Source organism: Actinia tenebrosa, unplaced genomic scaffold (assembly GCF_029948245.1).
Source record: "Actinia tenebrosa isolate PJP-AT-01 unplaced genomic scaffold, QUT_ActTen_1.0 PGA_scaffold2__45_contigs__length_23673736, whole genome shotgun sequence".
NCBI classification, from domain to species: Eukaryota; Metazoa; Cnidaria; class Anthozoa; order Actiniaria; family Actiniidae; genus Actinia; species Actinia tenebrosa.
Window position 1 is genome coordinate 7,489,910 of NW_028292579.1, and position 23,400 is coordinate 7,513,309.

The 23,400-nt window shown below is 37.6% G+C and overlaps 2 protein-coding genes across 5 annotated transcripts in view; one reads left to right on the plus strand and one right to left on the minus strand.

Moving 5' to 3' along the window:
- On the plus strand, window positions 1-17,442 carry LOC116305707 (uncharacterized). The gene is made up of 18 exons (XM_031715671.2): window positions 1-181; window positions 3,772-3,994; window positions 4,647-4,784; window positions 5,563-5,825; window positions 6,426-6,624; window positions 7,695-8,053; window positions 8,755-9,344; window positions 10,181-10,450; window positions 11,031-11,158; window positions 11,710-11,963; window positions 12,320-12,467; window positions 12,900-13,143; window positions 13,927-14,047; window positions 14,495-14,553; window positions 14,656-14,747; window positions 15,361-15,473; window positions 15,550-15,757; window positions 16,031-17,442. Exons 1-18 carry the CDS (start codon window positions 97-99, stop codon window positions 16,422-16,424), a joined length of 3,888 nt encoding a protein of 1,295 aa, XP_031571531.1. The 5' UTR covers window positions 1-96; the 3' UTR covers window positions 16,425-17,442.
- Window positions 17,374-23,400, minus strand: part of LOC116299799 (uncharacterized) — an 11,132-nt gene continuing 5,105 nt past the window's right edge. For 3 of the 4 annotated variants that reach the window (XM_031708510.2, XM_031708532.2, XM_031708517.2), the window contains exons 2-3: window positions 21,897-22,057; window positions 17,374-19,356 (exon numbers count right to left, since the gene is read on the minus strand). In XM_031708510.2, coding sequence (XP_031564370.1) covers window positions 18,620-19,356; window positions 21,897-22,005 — 846 coding nt within the window. In that variant the 5' untranslated portion in view covers window positions 22,006-22,057 and the 3' untranslated portion in view covers window positions 17,374-18,619. Of the gene's footprint in view, window positions 19,357-21,896; window positions 22,058-22,151; window positions 22,300-23,400 lie in introns of those variants that run through there. The other variant, XM_031708525.1, reaches the window with a different exon arrangement.

A 23,400-nucleotide genomic window follows, 5' to 3' on the forward strand; every position in this document is an offset into this window, starting at 1 on the left:
TTAGGTTCACTGCTAATGGCGGTGAAGTGTCTTTTTACCTGCGCTTTTTAACACTGAACATTATGGATAATTATCATATTTTTAGCTTAAGAAACAATGCAAACCTTCTTGTTTCTTATACTAGCAGTTGTTCTGCCTTTGACGAAAACCAATACCGAGAAATGCCTCAAAGACGTACCAGGTAAGATTGATTCAAAGTGACAAATCCATCAACAGCGAACGCTTCTTTTAGGCCTCAAAAGTACCTGTTTCAGTGTTTATTCTCATAAGTGTTAGAATAAGAATAAAAGGGAAAGCTGTGTAGTGACGTTCTATGCCTAAAGTAGGTTATTTTGAAGCTCAAAAAGAAAGCGTTCGTTGTGTAGAATTTTGATATTGGAGCACCCGTGCATGTTTGTGCGAACTTCGCACGTGCAAAATACTCTTACTTTTGTTATTGTCATGCTTGACAAATGCCCTAAACAGCGGAAAAAACCATTCTCAGCTCAAAAATACGAGAGAAATTAGAGAAAATTACGCAGTTTAAATCTAACGGAGCCGCAGTTTTCATATAATTGTATGTAATCTAAGATTTGAGGAGACTTGATGACCCTGAAGATGCTAATGGCAGATGTTAGCCTTGATGTTTAGACTAAAAGCTCTGTCGAGCTTCTGTTTATATTTTATTCAAGTATTATCTGTGGCATAATCAATTTATTTCCTAGTCTTCAAAAAGTAAAATGACAGTTCTATCCGTTGGCTATCTTGCCTACTAGCCTGGGGGCTCAAAAACTGCAATAGATTTCTTGGTTGCGCATATATCAAAATAAAAAGATATAACTAGCTAAAAACTAGTGTGAGCTGCGTCGGTGTTTCTAATGAAACAGTAATGATGAAAAGGTAAATTATACACCGTGAAAAGATGAAAAAACTTACTGACGTTTCGGACGCTAGTCCTTCGTCGGAGTCCTCTTTTACTCCGACGAAGGACTAGCGTCCGAAACGTCAGTAAATTTTTTCATCTTTTCACGGTGTATAATTTACCTTTTCATCATTACCATATATCAAAATATTCATTTCCAAAATAATCGTTTTAATTTATTAAACAAAATTGATATGTTTCCGACTCTTTATTAATTTGGGATCATTATTGTCTTCTTCATCCTACTTTATTATTATTTTTGAAGACCCACAGTCAAAAAAAATCATGTTTTATTTGCACCCCCAGGAGTGCTATGCCATTTTCTATCCATGAACACCTGCATTTACACTAATTTCAATTCATCATATTTTCTTGTAATGTTCATTCTCTTTGACAGTGTCTTCACAATTCACAATTCACTACATTACTTACGCAACTTAGAAGTAGTCTTAAAACATATTTATTGGAAATGTTTTTCAATAACTGCACAAAGGAAAGAAGGGAAAAGGGAAGAGATAAAGAAAAAACTGGGATTATTATATTCATTTACTGGGTTTAGTACTTTTTTTTCTAAATTGGAAATCATAATTAACTTATTTATTTGCAACCCTAATTAAAACATATTTATTGGAATTGTTTTTCTATAATTGCACAAAGGAAAGAAGGGAAAAGGAAAGAAATAAAGAAAAAACTGGGATTATTATATTCATTTACTGGGTTAAGTACTTTTTTCTCTTTTATTTTCTAATTTGGAAATCATAATTAACTTATTTATTTGCAACCCTAATTAAACTTATTGACATTAACACTAACTTTTACTTAAAACCACGCATGAAAATGCACCTTATTTGAAAAAACTAAGCTTCAACAATTTTGAGTGAGTTGACTCGAATGCCAGTAACAGAAAATAAAATTTTAAATAAAAAAAACCTGGAGAAATGTCCAAAATTCTGACAAAAAAAATCAAATGTTTTTGAGGAATCCCTATTTTTGTCGTCATTTGCAAAAGCAAAAAATCTCTTTTTTTAACCGGATCATGAAGATGAATTCGTAAAATGGGAACATTTCAATACTTGCTCAAAGAGTGCACTCAAAATCTGATAAAAATTTAACTTCCATTTTTGAAATCTTAGAAGTATTTTTAATCACTAAATAAAAAATGGCATTGCTTATTACTTAAAATATTAATATTTTATGAAGCCAAGAGTTTCATATGCACCTTCAGTTCATCATCTTGAGAGTGTAAGGTACAAGGCAACTTTTTTGAATAAATGCCCTTGAATAAAAAAAGGTCCTTAGAATAAGCCCTTGATATCTTCTCATGTGACTGAGGATTTATTGTATTTTAGTCAATGCTTTAAAACATATAAATTATCGACAGAATCATTTCAAAACAGCTGCCATAACATGCTTTAAAATTGTGAGGTTGGTGACATCATAATACTTGATGTGTGTAGTGGTCATGAGTAAAAATTATTTTAAATATAATATTCAATATGATCAATTTATTAATATTTTATATTTGAAAACATTCCAATTTCAATAACAATTTTGAAATATGAAATATCAAAATTATTTACCTTAGGCCTAGGGCAAATGTCGAACTTTCCATGGACCCAACTTAATTACATCAAAGAATGCCGCCTCATTATCACTTGATATCCATTGTTTTTAATGAGTTCGGTGCATGGAAAGTTCGACGTTTGCCCTAGGCCTTACTGTTTGATTCCTCCTGAAATTATTCTTGAAGGGTGCTAAACTAAACTCACAAATATCACAGAAATTTTTTTCGTGTGTGAACTAAATTGATTAATTTTACAAAAAAGATGTGTATTGTAAAAAAGGTATACAATCTTTAACAAATGATATTTCATTCCCATGTACGTGGAAGAAAAAGCTATCTAGATGGTTCTTTTAAGTTGATTACTAATTGAAGGTGCCAAAAAGCTTTTATGACTAATTAAAGCATCACCAAAGCCGTGTAGATGGTTAACCATACAGCTGCCTTTAAGAAATTTTTTCTTTTTTTTGGTGCTTAGCAGGGTGGGAGGGTGGGTGGGATGGGGTGAGGGGGAAGGAAAGGTTGAGGTACCACAGCACTCCTTTTTCTTTCTTTTTTTTGGTGCTTAGCAGGGTGGGAGGGTAGGTGGGATGGGGTGAGGGGGGAGGAAAGGTTGAGGTACCACAACATTCTAGATGGTTAAGCATACAGCTGATTTCAAAAGTGTTTTCTTTTTTGGTGGTAAGGAGGGGGGGCAGAGCGGGAAGGTTGAGTTGCCAAAAGCTTTTTACAACAGTTAGTTACTAATTAGGAACAACCACAGCAAGATGGCCACCATATCTTCCAAATTGTCCATTAGTTGTATTAATGAGTAGTTATATATAAAAAAAAAATTAATAAGAAGATATAACTAGCTAAAAACTAGTGTGAGCTGCGTCGGTGTTTCTAATGAAACAGTAATGATAAAAGGGTAAATTATACACCGTGAAAAGATGAAAAAGCTTACTGACGTTTCGGACGCTAGTCCTTCATCAGAGTAAAAGAGAAAGAGGTGGTAGAAAGGAGTGTTTATATGATAGAATAAGACAAAAGAAACCAATAGGACAAGGTAGGCAAGGAAACAAAAACAAACAATCAAAAGACAAAAAAAGGGTTAGTTGAAAGCAAAGCATTCATTAATCCCGTTGGGACTAAGAGTGCCCAATAGGTGAATAAGCCGCATTTCTTTGGTCTTGCGACAATCATTGTTGCCGTTATTTTTTTTAAAATAGGCATTTAGAAAATTATATTATTGAATATCCCATCCTATTCCTTTGTGATCTTGACCCACAGTATGGTCTGTTTACTGAAATATTCTTTTTTTATATAGAAAATGTTGCTAAAAAGCATTTCAAGCTTTCTGGCAATACTGCGACACAGCTACTGCCGCTACTACTCCATTACAATCATAAGCATGTGTCTCAACAAATATCAACACATATACTAAAGATTATTGCTGAAGAAGTGTTGGGTTATGAGGAAGTAGTTTTAGTTGAGAGCTATGCAGATTTTGGTGTTCAAGATTCTCTGAGAAAGCTGTCTGGATGTCCAAGGTAATTGATTAAAAAAAACTAATATTATACAACCACCACTTCCAATACAACAATGCTCTTTCTCAAGGTTCCCTTCACATGCACTACCACCACATTTGATATCTACAGCGTTACAACACTCAACTCACATGTTGATTTTTACAGAGGGAGGAAACCGGAGAACCCGGAGAAAACCCTCTTGGCAAGGGAGAGAACAACACATTAAACAAACTCCACTCACATATGATCCTGTCTGAGCCAGGGCTCAAAGTCAGACCACAGCTGTAAGAGGCAAGCGGTAAACCACTACGCCACCCATGCCACACATACACCCATACAGTACCACCAGTGTAATTTTTGTTAAGTATGTGTGCTTGTGGCTGATTCTGCTTTATCATGTCATTGTGAATACAATAATTAAATAAAGAAGCAAACTTTGTTTATAGGAAATTACACCTGACAGTAATTGAACAGATAAACTCTATTTTTTGGTATCATCTGCAATTGAATGTTGAAATAAAAAACATACAGTATTTCATGCAATTTTGTCAAATTCTTTGCTAGATCTTGGCTGTAAACATTTTACTATATAATGGCTATATGTACTGTACTACTGAATGTTCTATCATATTCCATTGTTATTTGACTCAATGCATTATATATTCTCTTTTAGATGCTTTTCTTCTATTAGAAAGAATGTTCCAGAGGTTATGGTAGACACTGAAGTCTGGGTCCCTACTAATTTTCTGTACAATGAATGGATTGATAAGAAATTTGTGTTAGATGCTGGGGAGATTACAGAATATGGAAGGTAATTATTGTTAGTAACACAGTACTTGCTGATACTATTTTCCCTCATTTTGGAAACCATTGAAATTTACTGAAAAATGACTCTGAATAAAAGAGTTCTATATGTAGGGCAAGCATATGACACACTTATTATGGTGTGATAAATATCATCTTGGTACAATACTACTGCTGTCACCACCACTACTGTACCCGCTATGCCATCTACTACCCCCATCAACCACCAACAACCACCACTAACCCTCTACTACTTTTGCTATCACTACAAAGCTCGTCTAATCCCCACTGACCACCATTACCCCATCACCCTGCCACTTCCAGTACTACCACAGTGCTCCTCTAACCTAGGGTTTTCAATTGATGCTGGCAACTGGCAGATTCCGCATTCTACTCTTGCTAATTCGGCCGCCTACTTAGCCACTTCCCAATGTAATTGTAAACTTTGATTAAAGTTCTTTAAAGTTCGTTAAAATAAATTTTAACCCAATCTTTGTTGTTGTACTATGAAAACTGCAACGCAATCAAAACTACTACGATCGTTGTCCGCCATCTTGAATTTTTGTGAGAAGAGTGATACTGGTGTCAAGTATGCCTTGATTACATGCTCAAGTGATTTCCAATTTACTGTCTATTTTAATTTCATAACCACCTACCAAACATTTGATTGACATCCCTGCTAACCACTCACCCCCACCCACTTTCACTATCACTACTTTGCTCATTTACCTCCCAAGTGACCACCACAACCGTCTAGACTAATAACCTGTTTGTGTTTCATACAGGTATGGCTGGTACATGCCCACACACTTTGTCCAATCCCAATGGGTAGATAACAAGCTTATTGCTGATAGCTGGATGTCATTAAGAATCGACAGTATTGTAAATCAATTCAAACAAAACAGAACACATTTGTGTAATGCACAAAACTTGACAGAAGTAATAAGATATTGTAAAGAGCAGCAGGACTGCATTACCGACCTTAATAGAGTATGTAATGGATCAGCATCAATAGGTGGCTGTGCACTGATGATGGCAGATTTTCCAGGTTAGTTAATGGCTACATGTATTAATAATTATAGGTGCTGTTCTTTAAATATTGCTCCTTAATTATTGTTCCTTTTTATGTGCTGTTTTATTAGCAGGGCCTAAAATACAATGGCTAGTCAGTCACTCAGGTCATGAATTGAAATAAACAAAAAATATTTTAAAACAATTAATAAGTTTTAGATTGGTCACACACTGTACCTCAATTCTGGTTTAACGTTGCTGGTGAAAATGACCAGCTAGTCAAAGATTTGACCAGATAAGTACCAATGGCAAGACAATAGAATGACTGGCCATTGTTTTAAGCCCTGTAAATGCCCTTGGAACAGATGACATGTGTCAAAGACCACATCCTCAAGTTTTTGATAATAATTCCTTTCACTTAAAGTTGCGTAAAACTAATTTGGCTTTTTTTACATCTACCTTTTTTTCTCTCTTTTTTCCTCCTTCCCTCCTTCCTTTCTTATCTCCCCAGTTTCTTTCTGTTTCTTTCTTTCTTTCTTTTTCCTTGCTTCCTTCCTTCCTTCCCTCCTCTCTCTCTCTTTCATTCATTCTTTCATTCATTCATTCATTCTTTCATTCTTTTTTTTCCTGGTTATAGGACACATGGAATACTTTGCAGTCCAGCAACTTAAGAATTTAAGATTAAACATCTCATTATTCTGGCTTGGATCCAAACTGTCACAGGTCATTGTTCAGAATTTAAATAGCTCTATGCGCCCTTTTCTTCTGCTCAACTGGGAGCCAAATACAATAACAAGCATTGGAAAGCTGACAAGAATGTTCCTTCCTGAGTGCAGGTGAGGATACCCCTATAATAATTGCTATTTCAATTCGTCATTATGACTAATAGTGCCAATAGGCATGTAAGTCTTTTTTTAAATTATTCAATTATTATTCCACCTATATACAAATTATTATTCCTATATACCGTATAACCTCTCTGCTTTAGCTACGTTTCTATGGTTTGTTAGCCAGAACAAAAAACTGTATTACACAAGAATATTCCACGTGTATGAGCAGGGTCCACACTTCTTGCATAAATTAAGCACACACATAAGAGCAGAGCCCATGAGCGGAGTTCCATTTCCCGCACGTGGGAACCCTGAAAACTTCTGGCCTGTACCTTACCTATAAACCAATTATTATTCCACCTCTTATCTTATTTATTTTTTATTCCACCTCCTTTTCCATTCATTCATACAAATATTAATGACTATTTTTTGTGCAATTTGTCAATCCATCCACTCAATATACTTATTTATCCATCCATTTCGTCCTATTAATCCATCTTTGCATCTATTCATCCCATTTCTTCTCATCAATCTCACATCAATTCCATCTTTTCAATCCTTCCATTTATTAGATCTATCTATGCATCACTTTCACCCATTCAACAATTCATCCCATCCCATCCACCAGTTCTCCCATTCATCCATCTACCTTGCCACTCACCAGTCTTATTATACCTTATTTCCTATATTAATACAACAAATTTACCAATCATAATATTATTGAAATAATTTTGAACTTTTGGTCACAACCCACGAAAATTATTACATAGAATTTAGAACCAATGCTTTGGTCTTCTTCAGTATATCTGAATCTTGATGTTAAATCTTACAATTTTTTTTTTGAATAAGCCTTTTCATAGTTTAAGAATCGATTCCACTGCGCATGCGATTTTATCCTGAATTTCTCACCTTCTTTTGTCTAAACCTTCTTTTGTTCTTAATTAAACAAAAGAAGGTGAGAAATTCGGGATAAAATTGCATGCGCAGTGGAATCGATTCTTAAACTATGAAAAGGCTTATTCCAAACACAGATTTATATCCATAAAAAATCATAATATTTTATTTCTATATTTCAGACCAGATCAGTCTTTTATAGACAAGAACAACACCATTGATTGTGACTACCCATTTACCCACCTCAAAAAATTTGCTTGGTATGAAGTAAAATCTGGTGCGCCAGAATTTTATCATGTGTTAGAAAAAATGTACCTCACGCAGAAACAGCTCATTTTGTTACTCCAAAACCATAAAGATGCTGGTGGAACAATGTCTAGCTATGAAGCTGCATGTTATTGGCTGCAACAGACAAGGAATGTTTGGTTGTCATGGCTACCTAGTGGTCTGCATACTGGTAAAGTCCCTGTGTATATTGGTGGGATGTTTCCTATGGATGAGAATGAGGATGCTTTGTGGGTTAGACCAGGAATCCTAGAGGGTGAGTATACATCTTGCAATCCATGCTTTCTTAAGCCTGGTTTTCACTTGCAATAGAGTCCAAATCAGCTTGTGTTGGAGCAAAAAAACAGAAAAGAGAATTGGAATTGGAGTTGGAAGTGCATCCAAAGTGGAATCAGAAGGATTGATTGGAAGATTTCATCTTACTTGGCTTGTGATTGCACTATTCATGTGTGAACTGGTTCTGACTGCAGTTGCATTAAAGATGAAAACCTGGCCCAGTTGTTCAAAGCCTGATTAGTGCTAATCCTGGGTTAACTCTTAATAAGACCTATAGAATTAATCCTGGATTAGCGCTAATCTAGCTTTGAACAACCCGGCCCTGGCTCTAATCTCTCCTTGATGAGATTTCTTTCCTTTTCCTTCTAATAGAGGAGGGCAACAGGAAACCTCTCCCAACAAGGGTTAAATGCACCTCTATCCTTCCTAACTTCGTATAGTAGGTTCACATGCACACCTCTTTATGGGGTTATGCTTTATAAACCCACCACAGTAAAAATGAGAATGTTATGAAGGATCCAGGACGATTGTGGACCGATTACTAAAACTGAATGATTCCTATACGATTTCATTGAATGTTATCATGAATCATAAGATTTGAGTAAATAACATTTTGTTGCTTGCCAATTCTTTCAAGAAGCCTGCTGAACAATCTTTTTAAATATTTTCTTTGCTTTCCAGGTGCTATAATGGGGCTCCAGAGAGTAAATAAAGATCAAAATATTCTACAAAACTACAGTCTTGCACTAATTGTCAAGAACACTCAATGTCAAACATCTTTGGTTTTAAACAGCTACATAGATTTTGTATCCGAGAACCATAACTACACCTTGGCAGGAATTCTGGGACCGGCTTGTTCTGTTCAGGCAGAAATCATCGCAGAGGTATCATCATTTTACAACACAATTGTCATGGGGTACAGTCTAGAGGGAGTCAACTTAGCAAACAGGAAGAAGTATCCCTTGTTTTTCAGAACGTCTCCTAGTTATTTTGAATTCAAGAAGGCATATGCAGCTCTGTTTGATTCTCTTGACTGGAAGCAGTACGCAGCCTTGACGGACGTTAACTATGCATCAGCTACAGTTACTGCTATTCACGAATATATGACAGACAAAGGGATTAAGCTTGTTTACTCAAGATTTATTGCCCTTCAAGAGAGTGCTGATATCAAGAATTACTTGAAGTCCATCCAGAAGAGCGGTGCTAGAATCATATTTGGAAGTTTTTTTGAAGATGTTGCACGGGAGGTGGTGTGCGAGGCAATTAATCAGGTTAGAGCAAATTTTGCATGGCTGTGAAACACTTACGCAAAGAACTGGGCATGCTACTGTATGACTGTAACATTGTCGTGCTCTGATTGATTCAAAAAATGTTGTCAACATGACCGTGTGGTACCACTTTCTTGACTTTACATACTTGTTAATGATTGAAAAATATATATATAATGTATCAAAGATTACAGTTTTAATTCATCCTAAAAATCCCTACTCGCACTCTATTTTTCTTTCGTCCCTCCCTCCCCAGCCCCCTCCCCCATGGACTTTTGACTCATAACCAATCTTCCTCGACCAATCAACACGGACAGACAGACGGACAGTGACCAAGGGAAATAGAAGGACTTACCTCGCAGTCTACTACTCGCATGATTGACAAGGTTTTACCAGAGCTGAAGAATTGCTGGGGAACCAAATTTGCCAAAAACTGTGGGGACCCAGGAGTCAATATTGAAAATTCCTAGTGCCTTGACTGTATTACATTGGAATTATAAATTATTTTTAATGAAGAATGCTTATCGTCCTTATTTGTTTTGCAAGGGTAGTACTCAAACTTCAGCAGTGGCTAACAAACCTCTGACTTTTGTGAAGCTCAGGAATTGAGTTAAATTGAATTTGAATTGTATTAACAAATAATGACCAACAAGCAACTCTACTCACATATGATAGCGAGTCCGGGAATCAAACACATGACCATGGCGGTGAGATGAGGCGCATTGACAACACACATCCGAATTTTCCCTGCGCATTTTAGATTTTGGCAGCTCTCCAAGTGCGTACAAAAAGAATATAGAATACAGAACAGCACTTATTTTGGTGTTGTTTATTAACAGGGAATGAGACCCCAAGATGGCTACGTCTGGTTTCTCCCCTCATGGTTACACAGTGAATGGTGGATGAGAAATAGTTCCAAAAGTAACCACCACCTAGGAGTATATGATACTTCTTTGTTATCCTGTACAAACAGCCAGATGAAAGAGTTCATCAGTGGAGGTTACTTCTCATTGGCTAATTCATTCTTTGCCGGTGACAATGAGAAAGTAGTAGGAGGTTATACTGTTGATGGCTGGAAGGATGAGTATGAGAAAAAAGTCCAACAGAAGGTAAGAAGAATTAGTAATCTTAAGGGAGTCAGTATCCACTTTTATAGAGGGAAAAAAGGTTGGAGGAATCATAGAAAAGTCAATGACTCTCCTCTCCAAAGAAATAAATATCACACTTGTAAAAGCATTTTACTGGATGGCAGGATATGGCAGGAAACTTTAAAGATCAAATGCTTACATGTGTGTTTTGGTGAAAAAAATGGTACACGTACATTGCTGACCCCTCCTCATACGACTTAGACCTCTCTACAGCCCTGAAATACCATGACCCTAGCAATTGGTTTTTCAGACTTCTTCATGGGCAGAACATAGGATTGAAGGAAAATACTAATGACTTTCCCTTTATGACTGTGTAAAGCTTTGATTACTGTTCCCTAGATTCCTCTGGCCCTTGCCACCTCTTCTAAAAAGGTGAATGCTTCCTAAATACCATGGGGCAATAAAAAGTATCTCCGGGTCCCAAATTCTTAGGACCCATACTGCGTATGCAGTACTGCATCACGTGACTTTTTCACTGATCGCGTCTTAGCAAGAGATACTGAGTATGATTTGACTGTTAAAATGTTCCTGTTTTTGTAAGGGCTATCCTCCATCTGATTATGCTAGCTTTGCATATGATGCTGTCTGGGCCTATGCTTATGCATTGAACAAACTCTTTAAAAGCTACCCATCTTCGTTAGACACTATAAGAACCAACATTACAACCAAGTAAGTACTATTATACAGCTATTTCAAAAAAGGTGGAATACTGAATACTGCATTCCAAGACTGAAGTGCATTATGGGTCATAGTGTCATTGTCTTAAAAAGGATTAATAATAATTATTTATTCTATTTTAAGTGTATTCCATCTGAAACAATATACTAACTACATGTAGAGAGTTAATTGCTGTATATTTACTTTTTATTTCAAATTAACGAGACCCTGACAATGCCCTTTGTTCTTGGAATGCACTATTCAGTATGCAGTATTCAGTATTCAACCTTTTTTTAAAATAGCGATATACCTTTCATCAATGATACCGTGACGGTGTCGAGTTTGATCCTTTTCATTGACTGAACAATCATCTTGTGCACTATGAATAGTCCCCTTCATAGTTTCCCTCTGCCATATTGAAAGTTAACTGTGTCTCTTTCTATTTCTGGAGTTCGTTTCGACCAGAGTTAATATAAACCATGTTTTGAAACAATCCTTGGTTCATGTAGGTAGAGTCACGAGACTTTTTAGTCATGGCGAGTTGTTCACCTTTTCATCCACAGCCGTCTCAAAAAGTTTTTACAAGAATCAAACTTCAGTGGTGTATCAGGTCAAGTTATTTTTAAAGAGGGAGATCGATATCTTCCCACCGTCAACATCTTGCAGTATTTTGGTGTAGGAAGGCCGGTGACTGTTGGTCAGTTTGTGCCAGTCAAACCTGGTGAGACCAAATGTGCTTATTATGAAGGATGCCTTGAACTGAATGAAACTCTTATCAAATGGCCAGGAGGATACAGGCCTACTGATGGTAGACTGGGTAAGTACTTATCTCGGTGATGATTAGTATTCTAGGTACAGATGAAAAGAGAGGGCGTCTACTGAAATTACGTAATGTAGAGTCTTTCGTTAGATCCATTTAGCAAGGAAGAGGTGTTATGAAGACAGTGGGATGACCATCTACTGCATCTATGATACACCGATGCAATCCAATAACCATCTACTGGGTCCAGTTGTACCACTTTGGTGGATAGCACTGTCCGATGGAAAAATCATCGATGCTGTTATCCAATAAAATTATCCACTGGATAAGATTTATCCATTGGATAGTGCTATCCATCCTTCGTACAACCAGGCTCTGGTATTGAATACATATCTATGATGCACTGTTCACAGGGAAACAAAGACAAGTGTGTGCTGTGGAATCGTTTCGTAGATTGACTGGTCTGTCTTGTGATTGGTCCATTGCTGTCATCAACATCATTGCCATCAGTTTATTTCTACTTGTCGTTATTACATTCATCTGGATCTGCATCAAACGAAGGTGACAGAAATTATTTTTCTCATTTGAAAATAATGTCTAGTCATCGCTAATCACTTCCACCGCAAAGTATAGCAGTGGCGCAGCTCGACGGGATCGAACTGAAAGCATGTGAAGGCGCCTCCGGCAGCCGCTATACAATCCATTTATCGGGCACAGCTCTCCGGAGCACAGCTCAAAGAAAACATTTTGAAGATGCATTTTTAGTTTTTATTTCTAAATCTGTTAGCTGCTCTAATAGCATAGTTCCCCTTACCTCTCACATTATATTGCTCAACAACTTGTGGTACAAGAATTGAATCTAACATTTTGATCTTCGTGATATTTTTAAATTTTTAAAATGCGCACTCCTTACCTCTCCCGTTATTTACTTACAGCCTAAGTACAAGAACTTCTGATTTGATCTGGCATTTTGTTTGTTTTTTGTTATTTAAGATATGATAAGAAATACAAAACAACCCAGAAACGAATGGAAGAACTAGGACTGATGTATCAGTCTCCTATCATGCAGCTAGATGACTGGGAGATCCCCAGGAAGAATGTGGTCCTTAATCGTAAGTTAGGTGAAGGAGCCTTTGGAACTGTGTTCGGGGGAGAAGCAAAAGGATTTGGAGAACAGAATGATTGGTTACCTGTTGCTGTGAAAACACTGAAACCAGGCTCATCACCTGAAGAAAAGGTTTGTGTTGCTAAATATTCCCTTCTTTATAGAGCAGGCGTAGCTCAGTTTGCTACAAGTGTGCAGCCTTCAGAGCTAGAGGTCCACGGTACAATCATCAGGATCTACACGTTTCGATTTTGTTCACTCTCTGTTGTCTAGTAGCTTTAGCTTTAAATACCCCTAATAAGGAGCACTAATAGTTTGAGGGAGTAAAGGGCGCACCTTCGAGCACCCTTTCTGGGGACAATTTGGCAACCATTCCCCACGCGTTATGGAAGTAAAAAAGTACCTTTACCTTTACTCTTGTATGCGTGATTTCTGTCTCTACCCTTTATTATTACATTAATGCAGCTACACATTTACTCATAAAGGTAAAGGCCTTATTTATGGTCCGTATTTCTTTACCTAGTTAGCTTATCTTCCAGGCAGTTGACGGTGCGCACTTTACCCCCCTATCTCCATCAGTGCTCTGTTTTAAGAGAATACAAAGCTGAAGCTACACGGATTAGAAAGAAATCAAAACAGACTTTGAGATCCTGAGGATCGAACCTTGGACCTTTATATCCTAAGCCTTTAACTTTTGTCAAAATATAGTACCGAGGAGAGCTCATCAATGTCATGCATATTCCAGTATGTGTAGCAGGAAGAAAATAGTAGTATGACTCTCCCCCCCCCCCCCTCCCCCCATTTCTTGTTTGTAAAGGATTGAAGGAAGGAGCGACTAGAAGAGCTCAAGTAAAATGATGTTAACCAGTGCATTGCAGTGTTTTGTCTGATCAGATCTTATCTGTGTTTTTGTAGCTTGAGTTTCTCAGCGAAGCAGAGACAATGAAAATATTTGATCACAACAATATTGTCAAACTGCTAGGGGTATGCACTAAAGGAGAACCAGCACTGGCTATCATGGAGTTAATGATACATGGTAAGATATCTTGCAGGGATAAAAGAATAAACCCTTTTTTACATATATAAGAAAAGACCACATGTAAAATGTCCTTTAGTCGTGAGATGCTTTTGCAAGGTACCATTGAAAATTTAACAACTCAAAATCTAATGCAACTCAAACAAAGAATTTTATTGTTAAGGGGATGACACTTGCGACAATTGGTCTGAAATGGGTAATTCATTACACCAAAAACTAACTCGATCTATTGTTTGTCCAAGTGGTGAAATAATATTAAAAAAGCGCTGCATGCCACTTCCACCAGATTTTCGAATAAATGTGTTAACCACATGCATATAAATGTATTTTTTGTTATGTTCGTGCACTTAAGATAACTGTTAAAGTTTCTATGTTCTTTAATCATTTAGGTGGTGGGAATAGGGGCAACATAGTCTCTTGTTTCTCTTAACTTGTTAATGTTTACAGGTGACCTGAAGAGCTTCTTACTTGCAAGAAGACAATTTGTCAACCAGAATTGCAAAGAGGTAAGCAATCTCTCTAAATTCAATGTGACTCCTAGAGATGGCTACATGTATACACTGGAATTAAAGAACGTGTGCCCATCAATCTTATTTTCCTTACTACAGGCTGATGATGTAACCCCATCCAAGTTGACCAGCATGGCTTTAGATATAGTCACTGGATTAGCTTATCTGTCGGAATTGAAATACGTTCACAGGTGTGCAATGTTTTCTTGGTTTCTCTGGAAATACAAGACACCTTGATGTAATAGACTACTTCAACGATACGGCGGCCATCTTGGATCGCAAGGCATTATGGGGCGCCCAGGGGCAAAATAAAGCTTTGTTACAATAATGACAAAGTAATAACGTAGATTTATATTAACAGCTCACCACAAGAGAATACAACGGAATATGAGTTAAGACGGAACATCGATCAGCTTTACCTATAGAAGAAAGACAAACACATATTTTCCGTCATCCGGCTTTGTTTTGTTTTAGTGCCCCATAACAAGATGGCCGCTATATCGTCAAAATAGTCCAATGTGCAATGCCCACCCATTTCAGACCACGTGTCATCCCCAAGATATTTTCTTTGTTAACGGTGCGTACGAGGAGATACGAATATGGATACAACTCGATCAAAGAATCTTCTCAACAGAATGACACATGGTCTGAAATGGAAAAACACTGCACTTAGACGAATTAGGTCTATTACGAAGAGGTGATAGCAATGTTTGTTGTATACACCAACGTTGCTCAAACTTGTTTACTTGCTACTATCATATATCATCAATATTTATTACTAATATGGTATGCTATTTCTCTCAGGGACCTTGCATTACGTAACTGCATGGTAGGATCTGGTCACGTGGTTAAATTAGGTGACTTTGGCATGACAAGAGCCATGTTTGATTCTGATTACTACAGATTTGGACGTAAAGGTAATGCGCTCAAAGGCTGTGCTATGGTGTTAAACAGTCTTAAACACCCATTCATTAACACTTATATCTCTAACAGGTATGCTTCCGGTGCGCTGGATGGCGCCAGAATCCCTTTCAGACGGGGTTTTTACTACCAAGTCAGACGTTTGGGGCCTGGGCGTCACCATGTGGGAGCTTTGCACCATGGGTAGTTTCCCGTACCAAGGACTGTCCAATTCCGATGTTGTTTTATATGTTAAAGAAGAGAATATTATGGAAATGCCTAAAGGCTGCACGACTCAGTTGTAAGTATTGCCTTTGTTAGACCTGAAACAGATATGATATAACGTCATTCTTTCTACCTATCCCTCCACCCCAACCTGCCTGCCTGCCTGCCTGTTTTATAGAGTTCAATAGCGAACTGCGCCGAAAATTGTGCCACGTTTGTCAGCTGCCTTTACAACTGCATCTTTTTTCCGAGCCGGACTTGATTTATTTTGGTTGACTTGCTGTAATGTCAGTGCATACGCAGTAATTACGATTCTTTGTGGTCTTATTTGGACTTCATATTTTATTAGAACTGAATTGCTAAGGTCTTGCTGGAAAACAGACCCGAACCAGCGTCCTGAGCCAATCACTATCATCGAGCATTTGAGCAATCATAATGAGATGATAAAACCATGCCTAGACGCTCCCATTGCTAGTATCACTACAGACCTCGATCTCCTTGACACTGACAGTGTTAGCGAAAGACCCTCGAGCCCCCGACTCAGTACGCGGAAGATATCCCGGGCTTTGAAGCAATCCTCGTGGTCCCCGAAACCTGGGTCGTCTCAGAGGGTCATGCCTGGCGTACAAATGACGGAGGAACAGTTTCGGACGATTCTGAAGTGTGAATCAGCCCCTGGAACTCCTGTCTCGGAAAGAAAAACGCCGGAACCCTCACGAGATCGAAGGGAGCAGTTTGTATAAAAGGTGATAGAGTAGAATAGAGTTTATATCTCTGGGAAAACATAAGAAATTTGTACATACAAAAGCATTTGCGCGCGCACTTTCCCCCCCTATCTTTTCTGATAACTAACATACAGTGGTAACCGTATTTTAATTTTATCCGTAACTAAGCATTGTGATTGGTTGGAAGAAATAAAATTAATACATTGCTGTGCGCGCCGCGCCGTGCCGTGCCTGCTCAAATTTTAAGAATTTATATATATATTTTTTTCATCAAATCATTTATTATTATGTTGTCATGTATCCGCATATTATCGTAGTTTATTAGCTTATATTTATATTTTTTATGTTGGGTATAAAATCATATTATGTTTTCCTCAGTCTCATGGGATCAGACATACTGAGGTCCTTTACTTTTACTGAGCACAAAGATTTTATGAGCCAAAAACTTAATTATTTTGCCGAATATTTGGGCCTTGGGTAGATGACTCGGTGTTTCCCCGCGTTCAGTCTGTTCTCAGTGATCATAGTCAAAAATCTCCCGTCTAGACATTCACCTTGGTTCATTTGTAAAATACTAACAAACGAATATTTAATATCCACGTCTTCAGATTAGCAATACAAAGTTTTCGTGAATGCCATCACCAAAGCATTTTTCATACATGGTCTTGTTGAAATATGTGATGTCATATAACAGACAAGGGTGGTAAACATTTTTCACACCTGAGCTCGTTCTCTTGTTAAACTAGTTGACATCATATGATAAACAGGGAAAAGTGTGATCTGTTTATACATACCATGGCCTGGCAAACATTTTCTACGCATGCGCTAGTTTTTGTTAAAATTTATGACGTCATATGATTGAGTGGGACGGGATCGTCATGACGACTAAAGAATCAATATTGAAGTATTTAAATATATATATCTTAACCCTCTAGCTATTATTTTACATAAAACAACAAACAATATCTCACAAAACGTAAACATTTTAATAAACATAATTTGTCTATTGCGAATAAATCCATCCATCCTTGTATAATTTATTGTCCATCACGTGATCTGACGTTGTCATGGCAGCCTGATTTCGTTTGAATATGAAACTAGTTAACTAAAAAACTTTAACCTAGAAAAAACTGTCCTTTATTTATGCGTAACATCGCATCTAGCTCGATGTTACCGTATCGATGGTTTCCAACCATTCCCAAGAGAATTGAATAACAAACGACACGGCGGCCATGATGGAAGATATAAAAGAATTCATTGTTGACAATTCTTTTGTTACACTCCTCAAACATGGCCAAGGTGAAAACCATCAATGAAAAGACTTCCATCGTTTTCTCCATAGTGCTGTAAAGATGGTGATGTACATTTATTTTTACCTACTAAGAGTAGTGCTTACTTGTGTATGTCATACTGTAACAAAAGCACATTTTTGCTCTACAGTACTGTAACAACGTTAATGCGTATTTACTATCGTGTATAACTTTATTTGTAATCTCTATATTGCTACTGGTGTCAGTCATTATGATAACGTGTGCGCGCAATCACCATCGTGTATAACTTTACCTATAAACCATAATGCCTACTACCATATATCTTCATATACCGACAGTCTTTACTCAATAATGCTTACTACCATATATCTTCATATACCGAGAAAGTCTTCACTCAATACTGCTATAACAACGTGTGCGCGCATTTACCATCATGTATAGCTTTACCTATAAACCATAATGCTTACTACCATATATCTTCATATACCGATAGTCTTTACTCGATACTGCTATGACAACGTGTGCGCGCATTTACCATCATGTATAGCTTTACCTATAAACCATAATGCTTACTACCATATATCTTCATATGACGAGAAAGTCTTCACTCAATACTGCCATGAAAACGTATGCCCGAATTCGCACTGCTGTCAGATTTCATGCTTTTTGTTCATCTTTCTCGGACTCCAAAAGAGCCGACTTTTTCGTTGTAAAACTTTAAAACAAGTTTAAACTGACAAAATAGAAACTATCATAATCATTGTTCTAGTCTCTGCTCGATATAATATACATTTCTTAAAACGTTCCTCAGAAATAATGAATATAAAATGACATGATAGAGTTTCATTCAGCATGTTTATATCATGGTCGAAGTAGTGTCGCCGCCACCACAGGGTGACCACCATGTCGCGTCGTGTAGTTACTGAAGAAATCATTACAAAGCTACACTAGTTCAAGGTTTGCTATAGCATGTTTACTCTCGTGGTAAGTCGGATGCAGTTCAGTTCTACTAATAACGTTCAGTGCACTCGCAGTGCTTCCAGGCTGCTGCTCGAGTATCGTAGTAAACTTTAAACGAGCCTTTGGACTGCTGAACTCCGGTTCTGAATCACTATCCGACATGTCAGTACAGGGCGTGGTGCATACCACGTGGAATGTATTCCCCTGCATTAATTCCCGGTACGCTGGATGACGTAATGCACCGGAAGTATTCCTTCCCTGCTGGGAGGTCTCGGAAGACTTCACTTGATCTTTTCCATTCCGCGAGCTTGATTCTCTGTAACTCGATGAAAAGATCTTAACATCATAAACACCGGCATCTTTCTCGGCGGTATTCTCTTTTTTCGTCGCAGCAGGGGTGCTATTAGCACGCGAACGCTCCAAGGTGCGCATATAGTACATAAACTCTCGAGGGCTTCTGGGAACGCCCAGAGTATCAAAGGTCTTCCATTCAGGTCCATTAAGAGTGCTGACGGCATAACCTTCTGCTAGACTCTCTTTGTCAGTATTAAGGGATTTCAAGGGGTTTTCAATCATTCCCATGAGATTAGACCTGCTGCATCCAGTACCCTCCATACAGACTAGTGGTGGGAGGTCAATGGTTGAGTGGTGATGATGGCCTGATTTGCACAGACGTCGTTTATTACGTGGGCTCTTTGAAATGCTCTTGCCTTTATTTCCTGAAGGAAAGAATATTTCCTTAGTTATTTAAATTACGCTATAGCGTTTCCTAACTTAAGAGGTACTGAGGTATTTCCTAACCTGACAGTGAGACTGTTCACTATGCTATGCCCCCCTTTTTTCCACGTGGGCTAGATACAGAGGGTTGGACCCCTTTAGCTTGAATAAACAACTCAAGCCAACAATCTTTATTCTCATTTTCAAGAAAATACCACGTGGTCGGAAATAGGAAAACATTGTTTCAAGGTGAATGAGGTCCGTTACGTATTAGCCATTCAGAGGTTGAGGAAAAAAACTGGGTTGATATTTGGCTTTGCAGTGCATTTTAGTACAGTTTTAGTCGAAAAAGACGCCCAGCCATTTGAAACATTTCTCCTAAAACATCCCCAAAATGCGCTGTAATGCCAACTCGAACCAGGTTTTTCTTCAACCTCTGAATGGTTAATACTTTGCGCGTTGTATTAATTCTACAGAGCTAACACTTCGTGCATACTATCTGGTTAGATCCAAGGGTTTAGTGGTTTGAACGCAACCCAGGTTACCGCACTAGAATGCTGGTCATTAACTGAGCTACGCTTACTGGTATTTTAAATATGCAGGTAACAGAAATAGAACAACCCAAGAAACCCTGAGTAGTCTCAGAAATTCCGGTCATACAGTACAGACTTAGAATACAAATGAAAATGTTAAAATACCTTGAAATATTTTTGTGATATTTAATATTATATGAGGCTCCCAAAAAAACGTTATTCTATCTTCTTTGTTGATAACGTTTTGACATTTGATTTTTGCGTCCATATTTAAACACAATATTAGAATATTTATTTTAAAAATCGACGAATATATATTCGAAATATGCACAACAATGAAAAACGAATCGTGGCCCGAGCCTGCGCACGTGACGCAGCAATAACCGAGGTTTAGACTTGGGCAACGACAAATAACGCAACGTGTAAAGCTGACATGATCTTAGTTTTGAATAATTCGTTCTCGATTCTTTCATTTTCATGACAGCTGCAATTTAAACGGAAGCCACAAGCTGCAGTGTGGCATCACAATCTTAGATTGGGCATGATCTTAGTTTTGAATAATTCGTTCTGGATTCTTTCCTTTTCATGACAGCTGCAATTTAAACGGAAGCCACAAGCTGCAGTGGCATCACAGTTTTAGATGACAATATTTTATCTTAACCCTACCTCCCCCCCCCCCCCCCCCCCCAAAAAATCTCATAATTATCAATCAACTGCGCAGGTTTTTGTTTTTCTCAGGGCATGTTGGCCTCCTTCAAGTTAAGTACGGTGAGAGCCTAATAACCTGCGAGTAATGCAATTGTTTTTCATGGTATAAGCACTGAATCACTAAACGATGGCAGCTGCATGCATGAACTACTAGACTAGTCGTTCCTATTTTCCATGGTCTGGAATGCTTGTACATGCGATCCAGCGTCGTTATCTTTGATTAATTTGACCGAAGGAGGATTGTTAACGAGTCTAATAAATTGAGCTCGGGGGAAGGGGGGGGGGGGGGGGGGGGAGGGGCTGGGGATAGGGCTAATGTGGTCAACTTAAACGGAGACAGATAGAACAATCAAAATATAACCAGAAAAATAGATTGACTACTTGCTTAACAAGCAGAGACTAAGAATGAGTTATTAAGATAATTCTTTTGGAAGAGGCACTCGAGACTGCGCATGTCAATGACACCATGTGTAGGAAACAAAAGAGTACTAAATGTGGTTCACACATGTCCTAATGACCTTAACAGGAAAAGACTCTTTTGACTGGCGCATTTCTTATTAAATGAATTCAAAACAGACATGTTATAAGACGAAATAAAAACGACTCGCAAATGTAATTATGAAGCAGCACTTGTCAGTCTTGAGAAGCATGACTAAATTTAGAAACGAAAGACGGATCAATGTTAGGCTCGTCTCGGAAATCCTATAAACATGAAATATTTCTGAGCGACAAAAAATGTTGCAAAATATTATCAACGGTTTTAAGATTACTAGTACGCTTAAAATAGAAAATACTATCAAAGACGGAAAATCATGAATATTAGACTTTTCTCTGAAATTCAATAAACATGAAGTCTTTCTGAGCGACAAAAGAAGTAACAGAATGTTATCAACGGTTTTAAGATTACTACTACGCTTAAAACAAAATATACTATCAAAGACGGAAAATCGTTAATGGGGTTCGCCTCTGAAATTCCATACAAAATATGAATTTCTTTTTAGGCAAAATCGCCGCAAACATTTATGGAACAAAATATTATCAAGGGGTTTTGAATCATTGAGTAGGTTTATCAAACAGGAAAGATTAATCATATGCTCTTGTCTGAAATGCGGATGGCTTTCTTACTTCAATTATCTGACTAGTCTTTATTGCACAAGAGTGTCTGGAGTTTAAAACACGTTTATTCAGTTCGTCTGGGTTTTTCAATAAGTCATCGCCATGTCAGTTGGTAATGAAAATTTGAGGTGCGCGAGTTAAGGGAGATAAAACGGGCGTTTTGTATCTTAGAATGATGGACATACCACATTGCCTGCAAAGTACAACTATCAGTACCACGATGACCGCTAAAAGCACAGCTCCCCCACCTGCCAACAAACCAATCTCTAAGGAAGACAAGTTGAATAGGAACATCTCTGTCTCTTGGTGGTAGAAACTAGAATAGCTTGGTGGTGCTTAAGCCAATCTATAGGGAATAAGGGAGGAAATAAGTGAGTAAGACAGCATAAAGAAATAATAAATAGGGTTCTAGGTAGGTTGGTGGGGTTCATAAGCCTCACCTAGTTTATGCCATGTCACCATAAGGATAAAAAATCATCGGGACTGATATACCATGATAAGACCAGTAAAGTCAGCTTGACCAGAAAAACCCAAAGCCTTAGAAAAAAGCTAACAATTTGAATAAGGAAGCGCCTTTCTCTAGTTTTCTATCTCAACGTTAAAATATGCACTTTGATAGATTTTGAATCGTCACGTGACAGTCTTCTGCGCGTGCGCTAGGATATCCAGATGTGTGCAGTAAAACTTCATATAAAACTTAAACATCATCATTTCCTGTGAAGACGAAACGCAACTCTAAGAATATAAGTAAAAAAACAACACTTGAGTCATACATGAAGTATAGGCCTGGAGCAGCTTCATGTGGTGTGTTTAGAAATAGCAGTTGGTTGGAGTCACATACAAGATTGAATAATATTCCTTTGTATTATGTCCTCAACCGCGCAGGGCTAAAGGGTCATCTTGTTGTCAGTATTGTCATGAATGGTCTGTCTTGTTCGATAATCCAGCGGACAGGAAGGCTTTAAGGAATAACTTATCTTGATTGAAAAACACTTTCAAAACACGTAACACCGCGGTTTGCCTTTTGTGATGTAACTGAAGCCAATCACGGGGACAATATTTCTCACCAAAAAAAAATAAAAATCAGTAATTTTCAAAGAGGAAATGAGAAAAAAAATAAAGCAAATAATTGTGCTTACGCGATGAATATCGGCCATACATTATCAGAATTTTAAAAATTTTTTGAAAATCATAATATAATGGTCCATTTTTGTCGACGGTATAAGACCTGGCAAGTTTACAGATTTTCAAACATCAGAAAACGACTTCAAAATGACAAGAATATTTGACTGCGTGCGGTTATGATTAAAATGAGATATTCATATTTCATGGTGCGCGTTTAGTAATGAAAACTCAAGGTATGTTTTCATCGTGGTTGTTGAATATTTATGAAACGTGGACTGTAATCTTGCCCAATTGTACACTTCCGTTAAGACTTGATCGGATTTGATCTGTTAGGTAAACACACTGTTTGGTCAGTGAATAGTATTTCATCACTATACAATACTGTGAAAAATAATTTCGTTTCTATACACAGTCGGTGCTGGAATGTCCGCTCAGTGAAAGAAGTGAAATTTTTCAAATTAACATTCGCTTAGCAAACCAGCTGTTTGGTCCATTTTGACTATTTTGGGTTTAAACATTTTTGCGACATAAGTTCAGTTCCAAACGAATTTCTATTTGAATTGA

Bases quoted from the DNA above. Each gene is read 5' to 3' on its own strand.
- LOC116305707 (XM_031715671.2), top strand. From the start codon at position 97: ATGCAAACCTTCTTGTTTCTTATACTAGCAGTTGTTCTGCCTTTGACG. The intron at 15,474-15,549 runs GTAATGCGCTCA...TATCTCTAACAG, and splicing joins CTACAGATTTGGACGTAAAG to GTATGCTTCCGGTGCGCTGG. The intron at 15,758-16,030 runs GTAAGTATTGCC...ATATTTTATTAG, and splicing joins AAAGGCTGCACGACTCAGTT to AACTGAATTGCTAAGGTCTT.